Source organism: Citrus clementina, unplaced genomic scaffold (genome assembly GCF_000493195.1).
Source record: "Citrus clementina cultivar Clemenules unplaced genomic scaffold, Citrus_clementina_v1.0 scaffold_7, whole genome shotgun sequence".
In the NCBI taxonomy this organism is placed as follows: domain Eukaryota; kingdom Viridiplantae; phylum Streptophyta; class Magnoliopsida; order Sapindales; family Rutaceae; genus Citrus; species Citrus x clementina.
In genome coordinates, this window is record NW_006262075.1 from 11116018 (window position 1) to 11125298 (window position 9281).

A 9281-nucleotide genomic window follows, 5' to 3' on the forward strand; every position below is an offset into this window, starting at 1 on the left:
TAAAAAGGTGCAAGAATCTGGGTTCTCCGCTCACAGATTCTTTCTTTGGGCCAAAAGAATCCCTGGTTTTGAACACAGTGCTGGTAGCTATCACATTTTGGTGGATATATTAGGAAGTACCAAGCAGTTTGCTTTATTATGGGATTTTTTGATAGAGATTAGGGAGAATCAGTCTTTTGAAATAAACCCAGAAATTTTTTGGATTGTTCTTAGAGCTTATGCTAGAGCTAACTTACCTAATGATGCCATTAGGGCTTTTAATAGAATGGTAGAGTTTGGTATTAAGCCTAGCATTTATGATCTTGATCAGCTGTTGCATGCTTTGTGCAAAAGAAAGCATGTGAAGGTTGCCCATCAATTTTTTGACAATGCTAAGCATGAATTTACTCCAACTGTGAAAACCTATAGCATTTTGGTGAGGGGGCTGGGTGATGTTGGTGAGTTGAGTGAAGCGCGTAAGTTGTTCGATGAAATGCTTGAGAGAAAATGTCCGGTTGATATTCTTGCGCATAATAGTCTATTGGAAGCTATGTGCAAAGCGGGTAATATTGATGAAGCGCATGGAATGCTTAGAGAAATGCGTTCCATTGGAGCTGAGCCAGATGCTTTTAGTTACTCGATTTTCATTCATGCCTTTTGTGAGGCGAATGATATTCATTCGGTGTTTAGAGTGCTTGATTCGATGAAGAGGTACAATCTTGTGCCTAATGTGTTTACTTACAATTGTATAATCAGGAAACTTTGCAAGAATGAGAAAGTTGAAGAGGCTTATCAACTTTTGGATGAGATGATAGAGAGGGGAGCCAACCCTGATGAATGGAGTTACAATGCAATCCTAGCTTACCATTGTGATCGTGCTGAGGTCAATATGGCTCTTCGGTTGATTACTAGAATGACAAAAGAAAATGTTATGCCAGATCGTCATACTTATAACATGGTGCTGAAATTGCTGGTAAGGGTGGGGAGATTCGATAGGGCAACCGAAGTTTGGGAGAGTATGGAGAAGAGAGGATTTTATCCTTCAGTTTCGACATATTCTGTCATGGTTCATGGTTTGTGCAAGAAGAAAGGTAAACTAGAGGAGGCATGCAAATACTTTGAGATGATGGTCGATGAAGGGATACCACCGTATTCTTCTACAGTTGAGATGTTGAGGAACCGACTCGTGGGATTAGGATTTTTGGACATCATTGAGATACTTGCAGACAAGATGGAGCGAAGCACTTCTTGTACGATTCAAGAGCTAGCAAATGCAATGAGGGGCAAAACAGGATTCAGAAAATCAAGAAGCGAAGAAACAGAGCTTGAAAGTGATTGATAAATTTTCTTTGTTGTGTGGTTTGCTGCTGTTTGATTGGATGAATTGGGTTAGGGAAGCTCTGTAATGTGCTTGAGATGCTTTAAATTGTGCCAAATTTTCTTTTAATTGGCATTCATTTTAGCTTCATGTTATGGTAGTTAAATGGAACATAAGGAGTTGTCTTGTGAGCAAATTGAACCTTGTTCTTTACTCAAAAAAGTTTTAAAGAGTAATCAACTACTTTGCAGGTTCATCCCCACATGTTGGCATTGCATTATGCAGTAAAACCACTTTCCCTGTCCAATGATAAGTGTCATATTTTATGTAGATGTCCTATAAAATTGAATATCAATCCCAAAACTAAATTAGATTCTTATAGACGTGGGAGCAGAATTTATAAATAAACAAAAAATTTAAGATAATTATTTCAGATTTAAAAACTAATTAATTTATTAATAATTATAAATGGTCATCACATGATTCTAACCCAACTCAACTCAAACTTTTCCATAATGGATTTATATGATGCATATTTAATTGATTCAAGCTGATTCAATGTAATGAAGCAAATGAAAGATAAGAAAAAGTTGATAAACCTCCTCAACTAATGTGTTCGAACATAAAGCTAAAGCTGGATATGATTTTAACATTACTTTCTTTGAGAACAAATTCCGCATGGGAACATGAACAGCAGCGTTGACTCCTTCCCATTATGTCCAATGATAAATGTGATGCAACAAATTCTACATTCGTGTCAGCTAATTTTGTTTACTCTAAAATCTCGTGTTGGCAATGTTTGATTACTTGGGTGAGTTTTGATTTTTAATATAGATATTGTACATAATCATGTAACTTAGATCAACTAAAGATAGTGCCTAATAATTAAAATTTTGACAACAAAATAACATTAAAACTTTTTGTTATAATTTTTGGTCTCGTTATCAATATTCTGTATTTTTAAAATACTTGAAAAAAAGAGTAATCAAATAATGTCTAAAAAAAAAGTGTTTGACAATAATAAGCAAAAATACAAGCATAGAATATATATATATATATCATGCTAAATAAATGTAACTAAATAAGTACATGAGTTGAGAACAAGGACCTATTTGATAAAATGAAAAAACTAAACCCTTATTCAATAAAAGATTAGAAGTTAGGGAGCCAAAGAAGAAAGCAATTTTTATTTATTTATTTATTTTTTAAATCTGCATCTTCAAAAAACAAAAGCACTTGAGCCTCAACCTCATCAAATCGATCTGAAAACACAAAACTCTTAATTCTACGTCACATCAGATCAGATCTATGATTACGACTGCGATTATGATTATGAAATGATTAAGTTAACAGTGAAACCAGTGTTCGTTTCCATCATATTGGGTCTTTCTCTTTTTCTTGCTGTCGTTTTGCTCTCTCCTTATACTACTTTTCTTTCGCTTTTTCCCTCCGCGTAAGCAGCTCCATTCCTCTTTATATTTTCACCCATTATTTTGTTTTATTTCGTATTAGCTTGGTTTCTTATAAAACCATTGAACGAAGGGACACTAGAGGGAACAGAAAAACGAATTTTGATTCTGTGTCTTTTAATGTTAAGATTTTTGCAGTTGAGCATTTGATATTGTTTCAGTTACAGGATTTTTTACTTTGTACTTTTTATATTTTTTCGGTCGTTTAATGCTAGATTCTAAGAAATGGTGTGATGCTAGATTGATATATTGTATTGGAAGTAAAAGATATGTGTTCTGTGATTGTTTTTTGGGATTTTTAGATCGGTGATTTTGGATTTCACCAGCCAATTAATGTAAGTGTAGTGTGCATTTATTTATTTTTTTAATTAATGAAATGTGATTTGTATATTTGTAGAGGGGAATCTGATATATGGAGTGTGAGGAGGTTGGTAGATTGGAGGCCTTGCAAATGGTGGCTTCACAGACATTTGACTCGTAAGTAGTTCTTTCTACACTTTGTTGATTTATGTGTTTCATCTTAAGTTTTTGAACATTTGGCAAAAAGATCTTTATGTTTTTAAGCCGTGCATTGTTAATGATTTGATGAAATCACATATTGACTTTACATGTTCAACATACTACACAAAGATTATATTTTGTAATTAGTGTTAAAGTTGAAATTGGGTTTCATATGCTTGATATAAAGTTATGCGTATAAAACTGCAGTATAACGTTTGAGGCTGTGGGACGGTCAAAGTTGGCATTGGGTTCAAGTCATTTTTGTTGATTTTTGAAATTCTGAGTCAATTTTAATTGGCTATCATTGCAGACAATTGCATTCGTTTTTTGTTGAAATCCTGCAGCTTTTCCAGCAAAGAGTAATGGATACATCCGTGTGGATTGCTATGGTGGCCTCAATCAGATGAGAAGAGATGTGAGTGTATATTAGATATTTCTGATTGTGACTTGCAGATTCCTGTCTGATATTGTTGACAATTTATGCAGTTCTGTGATGGTGTTGGTGTTGCTCATTTGCTAAATGCAACTCTTGTTCTGCCAAAGTTTGAAGTGGCTGCATATTGGAATGAGTCAAGGTAAGTTGTGGTTATGCTTATGTACCATCATGGCATTGCTAGAGAGTGGGAACTCCGTAAAGATGGAATTGGAAGCCTATGCAGGAATGTGGATTCTCTCACTTGTGATTGATTACTTTTGTTAAATAGTTGGTCCCTGGAGTGCTATGTTAATATATGTTGCCTTTTTCTTAAGCATGATCTAAAATATAAAAACATTACTTTTGAATTTTCATCACGGTTTTCTTAAGTTTGAAAAAATAACGTTATTAATGATAATCACGGATTCTTCTGTAAAACATTGAAAGTTAGTCTTGAACCGTAAAGATACTTAGGTTGTAATTGATGCTTTTGCTTTTGCTTCCATGGAGCTAGCCAAGGAGTTGCTGTATGAATGTTTTTGATGTGATCCAAATGGTGCTCATTATATGCACCTTCTGATTTTGAGTTAGATCATGATGTTTATGGCTATGTAACATCGTAGAGTGTGAGGCTAATGAGTTGTCAAGTGCATTTTTAAGTTTCCATTTCTGTTTCTCTACACACACAGTATTCGTTTAACTCCTTAGCTTTACCTCAGTGATTTTGCAGATATATTTGAGGCCGACTACTTCATTCAACATATGGATGGCTTTGTTAAAGTTGTCAAAGAATTGCCTCCCGAGATTTCATCTAAAGAACCTTTTCATGTAGATTGTAGCAAACGGAAAGGACAATTTGATTATGTTGAAAGTGTTCTTCCAGCCCTGTTGGAACATAAGTATATCTCACTGACACCAGCAATGAGCCAGAGAAGGGACAGGTATTTTTTCGTGTCTCAAGTTTCCTTGCTTCATTACTTCATAATTTATTGCCCCGGATGAGTGTACTGCTATATTTTATCCTGAATCTGTGCTTACATAAAATCCTACAGGTACCCAAGATTTGCAAAAGCTGCTCTTTGTCAAGCATGCTACAGTGCATTACGTCTTACTAGATCCTTGCAGAAGAAAGCGGCTGAGCTTCTGGAAGCCATACCCAAACCTTTTCTCTCACTTCACCTTAGGTTTGAACCAGATATGGTTGCCTACAGCCAATGTGAATACCAAGGCCTTTCTCCCACCTCCATGCAAGCGATTGAGGCGGCAAGGGGTGATAGAAAACCATGGACTGGAGAGGTAGCTCGCATCTGGAGAAGACGGGGAAAATGCCCTCTTACACCCAATGAAACAGCTCTTATACTTCAAGCACTTTCCATCCCAACAAACACAAATATATACCTGGCTGCAGGTGATGGCCTGATGGAAATTGAAGGGTTAACATCTGTTTACACCAATGTAGTTACCAAGTCCGCCCTTCATACTGGTGAGGATTTCACACGCATGCATGGGAACACAAAAGCTGCCTTGGATTATTACGTATCCATCAACAGCGATTCCTACATGGCTACATATTTTGGAAACATGGATAAGATGGTTGCAGCAATGCGTGCTTTTAAAGGGTTGTATAAAACTCTGTTCTTAAGCAGAAAAGCTTTTGCGGAGTTCACTTATCAAGGCTTGGAAGGGAAGGAGTTGATGCAAGCCTTGTGGAAGGTCCACAGAGATGATTTTCTTATGGGACGAGGGTCTGCTTTGCCGGACTGCTTTTGTGAATTTGAGTTGTAATTTCATGTTCTTGGGTTAAACCTTTCCTCATATTCCATTTTTTTCTTATTATTGTTATTTTTAAATATTGATGTCATAACAAAGATTGAAGGCATTTATTTGAATCCTGGTTTACACCTGACAGAATTTGTAACTTATGAGGTGGGTTTGACTAGAACTCACTTGGCTGAGTTTTTCAAAAAGTGAATGTACTTTCCCGAAATTAATCAAAATGAAAAAACCTTTTAATTGATAGTGATCTTGCTTTTTTTGTGAAATGTCTGTCATATGTCATATTCGGAAATTTAATTTTTGTTGAATGAAGAGGATATCCTGATCCCTGAATTAGTTCTATGCCAAAAATTAAAGTGATTTCTAATAAAGGGTGCAAGTAATGGAAATTAAATGATCAAAAACAGTGCAAATAACAGAAATCAAATTGAATAGTTATTACTCAACACATTCCTCACGTTTTATTGCCTTCAAAGTGAATTGCTCATAATTGTAGAATTCAAAAGTCTCCAAAAAAAAAAAATCCCATCGTTAAATTTTTTCTCCTATATATTTAGCACAAGTGAATGAACCTAACATATCTCCTTTTCTCCTTGCAGTGAGGCTATTGCATCTGGCAATTGCGTTAGCCTTGATGAGCAGAACAGCCTACATAGTATATGGGGATATCGGCACTGCAACATCTTATAACCCACCATATATATGTGAGCCAAATCATTCTTCTGTCACCTCGATAAATTTGCAACAAAAATCAAAGTTTACAAAGAATTTAAGAAATAAAAAGAAACATATTCTATGAGTTTCTCTAGTATTCTTAGTTCTTGTTGCCTTTTATTCTTCCAGCAACCAGATGCTATGGAAACAGACAAGACCAGTTCCCACCAAGCAAGTTATTTGTCGCAGTGGATGAAGGATTGTCGGATAATGGAGCTGCTTGCGGAAGGCGCTATAAAATGAGATGCTTGAGTGGAGCTGATCGACCGCACAAGCACCAAATTGTTGATGTAAAAGTAGTGGATTTCTGCTCACAGATACCCTGTCCATCTACAACAAAACTGTCACTGATGCCTTCACAGCCATTTCCCACCATCATGACCAAAAGATCGATGTTGAATACATACAGTATATGCTTCTTTCTTCATTGTCATCTTCTTGTTGAAAGAACCTTATGAAAAAACCATTATCTGCTAACCTTAATTATAATTCTCTTCCATCTCTGAATTTATTGAATTCTTTGCAGGATTTGATGAGCAAGTACAACAGGAATAAAGCAAAAGCAATTGCAACTTCTGCTTTTGTTTATAAAATCATGGTAGAGAAAAAAAAAGAAGAACAATGTATATTTGTGATGTATGACATTAATTTCCTTTCTATATGATTTTCACAATTAACTACAAGTTGTAGCATGACTAAAAATGCTGTCAGTCTTGAAAATTAGTGGAGTAAAGTTGAATAACATACAGTAAACCGAACAAAACTCTGCTTTGTCGCATAATACGCAATCGTTGTTGGTTTATAAGAAATCTGACTTCTGCTAGGATGCATGATGAACACCTGTCAAAGAACACTATCTAAATTAAAAACACACTTGTGATCAAATGTAAATACAAAAATTAAACTGAAAGCATGAATAACTCTTGGGGACCAACAATTGACATGTCATACAGAGTTCTTGAGATCAGTCCTGCGAGGCACTCAAGTTTTTCAAAACTTAAAATCCATGCTCTCTGACAACTGATGAAGAAAAAAAACCCTTGCCTTATTTGGCAATGACTTCTCTCCTCAGAGTAGAAGATCACATTCCTAGACACTTTCACAATCATTCATATCAGAAAGCAACAAAAGAAAATACCAGTACATACCTCCAATCAGAGTCACGCATGGTTCAATATCCCGTAAGCATGAGTTATTACCTTAATTGTAGAAAATTAAGGGCTAAGACAAATTTATCTTCATCAAATTGCACTGAACTGCCTGCTAAGTTTATAAAAGATTAGAATATTAGCCATTAACACAAGGTTATATATCAAATTGAATATACAATATGAATTGTAGAGAATTTACCGTCCATGTTTTCTGCCATAACACTTGAAGAATGGAATAGATCCTCATTTCTCAGGGCCAATCTGTCGAGTCATACGGCCAGAAGTTACCAGAAACAAACATATAAAAGATACTCAACAAGAAATAAAGCATTTAGGCAGACTCACTTGTGAGTTCTGTGGCCAACCAAAGAGTGAGTTCTGTGGCCAACCAAAGATTAAGTTCTTTTGTTTCTATGAAGCCGAATGTAGTTTCTAGACATGTAATCTACATTAATCATCCAGTTTTGGCTTTTAGACTATGGTCTTCAAGCAAGGTCTGCAAAATAAGAGGAGCCTCGGAAGCCATTCCTTGAGGCAGACACTGCCTTAAACTCTCAGAATACTTGACCGAAATTTGCAGTTCTTTTTCATTCAAAATACAGGGAATAAAATTTGTCCACTCCTTTGATTTTCCTTCCAAACAAATACCATGTAGCAGGGCAGCAAAAGATATGGGATCTTGAAGAAAGCCCTTACTCATCATTTTATCATGCAATTGCAAAGCAACTTTGACCATTCCATGACAGCAAAGGCTGATGATGATTGAATTATAGGCAGCAGCCATATGACCCCATCCATCCGATATCATCCTTTCAAAAAATTCCAGAAATATAGGTTTATTTATTTCCTCAGACTCATCGTCAGAAACTGCAGTTGGTGCATTATTTGTAAATCCATTTATCAAACAATGGAAGGTAGCATCATTAGGGATGCACTTGTTTGTCAGCATTAGTTCAAAAAAGGAAGCAGCTTTTCCAAGTCTTCTCTGCTTACAAAAGCTGCCAATGATTATGGTGTATGTGACTACATTAGGCAGCAAACCATGAACCTGCATCTCTTTAAAGGTTTCTTGTGCCCTATCAGAATCTCCAATGCGGCAAAACCCATCAATTAAAGCAGTGTATGTAACAACATTTGGCTTACATTTCCGTCTCACCATCTCCCCAAACGTCCTCAGTGCACCATCTAAGTCATGCTGTTTTACATAGCCATCTATTATTGTTGAATAAGTGAACACATCAGGGTGATGGTGTCTCTCTATCATTCTATTGACACATGATAATGCATCTTTCATCAATCCAAATTTGCAGTAACCCTTTATCATGGCATTGCACCCTACAACACCAGGATCCATACCCTTTTGAATTGTTAGCTCAAATAATTTCTTTGCTTCATCAAGATCATCATTCCTTATGAAGCCATCAATTAATGTTGCATAAATATAGGCATCAGCTTGTACATTATGGTCAAGCATCTCCTCAAGCAGTATCTTCGCAGCAGGGAGCCTCCTTTTCTTGCAAAGGCCACTCATCAAAACATTGTAAATAGCAGCATCAGGCATTTCTTCCCTTTCCATCATTTTTTCTTTAACTGTCATTGCAACAACTACCTCCCCTGCAGCAACAAGTCCATGAATAATAGCTCCAAAAGTGTGCAAATCAGGTTTATGTCCTCTTTTGGTCATCTGAACAAGCAAATCTGATGCCTTAACATATTCCCCAAGCTTGTAATAGAGATGTATAAGAGGAGTATAACTGTATTTATTTGGCTCCAGCCCTCTCTTCTTTACCTGCTCTAGAAGTTCACAGGCTTCATTAACCTTACCATCCCTACATGCTCCACTAATCAAAATGTTATATGTAACAATATCAGGCTCACATCGATTCTCAATCATCAACCTAACTGTCTCCAGTGCTTCAACCTTAAAACCATGCTTATATTACCATCAATGATACTAT

At 36.1% G+C, this 9281-nt stretch overlaps 4 protein-coding genes across 5 annotated transcripts in view; 3 read left to right on the plus strand and 1 right to left on the minus strand.

Moving 5' to 3' along the window:
• The window catches only part of LOC18036913 (pentatricopeptide repeat-containing protein At1g52640, mitochondrial), a 1996-nt gene extending 405 nt beyond the window's left edge, over window positions 1-1591 (plus strand). Inside the window, exon 1 of the mRNA XM_006427176.2 lies at window positions 1-1591. This exon is cut by the window's left edge and continues 405 nt beyond it. Coding sequence (XP_006427239.2) covers window positions 1-1318 — 1318 coding nt within the window. The 3' untranslated portion in view covers window positions 1319-1591.
• A 942-nt stretch (window positions 1592-2533) lies between these two features.
• On the plus strand, window positions 2534-5662 carry LOC18036690 (O-fucosyltransferase 13). 2 transcript variants are annotated; one of them, XM_006427177.2, is made up of 6 exons: window positions 2534-2750; window positions 3164-3243; window positions 3612-3682; window positions 3754-3842; window positions 4402-4623; window positions 4735-5662. In XM_006427177.2, exons 1-6 carry the CDS (start codon window positions 2635-2637, stop codon window positions 5465-5467), a joined length of 1311 nt encoding a protein of 436 aa, XP_006427240.1. In that variant the 5' UTR covers window positions 2534-2634; the 3' UTR covers window positions 5468-5662. The 2 variants fall into 2 exon arrangements, with proteins under 2 accessions (XP_006427240.1, XP_024036656.1); XM_024180888.1 differs by lacking the exon at window positions 2534-2750 and having other exon boundaries at window positions 3578-3682.
• Window positions 5663-6091: 429 nt separating this feature from the next.
• LOC18036691 (EG45-like domain containing protein 2) lies at window positions 6092-6760 on the plus strand. The gene is made up of 3 exons (XM_006427178.2): window positions 6092-6162; window positions 6302-6580; window positions 6699-6760. Exons 1-3 carry the CDS (start codon window positions 6093-6095, stop codon window positions 6725-6727), a joined length of 378 nt encoding a protein of 125 aa, XP_006427241.2. The 5' UTR covers window position 6092; the 3' UTR covers window positions 6728-6760.
• Window positions 6761-6922: 162 nt separating this feature from the next.
• Window positions 6923-9281, minus strand: part of LOC18037310 (pentatricopeptide repeat-containing protein At1g52620) — a 3476-nt gene continuing 1117 nt past the window's right edge. The window contains 3 exon segments of the mRNA XM_006427180.2: window positions 6923-7012; window positions 7321-7432; window positions 7523-9281. The exon segment at window positions 7523-9281 is cut by the window's right edge and continues 1117 nt beyond it. Of these exon segments, the coding sequence (XP_006427243.2) occupies window positions 7778-9281 (1504 nt within the window). The 3' untranslated portion in view covers window positions 6923-7012; window positions 7321-7432; window positions 7523-7777.

Coding starts and splice junctions, on each gene's coding strand:
- LOC18036690 (XM_006427177.2), top strand. CDS start 2,635: ATGATTAAGTTAACAGTGAAACCAGTGTTCGTTTCCATCATATTGGGT. Junction 2,751..3,163: donor CTTTCGCTTTTTCCCTCCGC/GTAAGCAGCTCC, acceptor GTATATTTGTAG/AGGGGAATCTGATATATGGA. Junction 4,624..4,734: donor ATGAGCCAGAGAAGGGACAG/GTATTTTTTCGT, acceptor AAAATCCTACAG/GTACCCAAGATTTGCAAAAG.
- LOC18036691 (XM_006427178.2), top strand. CDS start 6,093: ATGAGCAGAACAGCCTACATAGTATATGGGGATATCGGCACTGCAACA. Junction 6,163..6,301: donor TTATAACCCACCATATATAT/GTGAGCCAAATC, acceptor TTATTCTTCCAG/CAACCAGATGCTATGGAAAC. Junction 6,581..6,698: donor ATCGATGTTGAATACATACA/GTATATGCTTCT, acceptor AATTCTTTGCAG/GATTTGATGAGCAAGTACAA.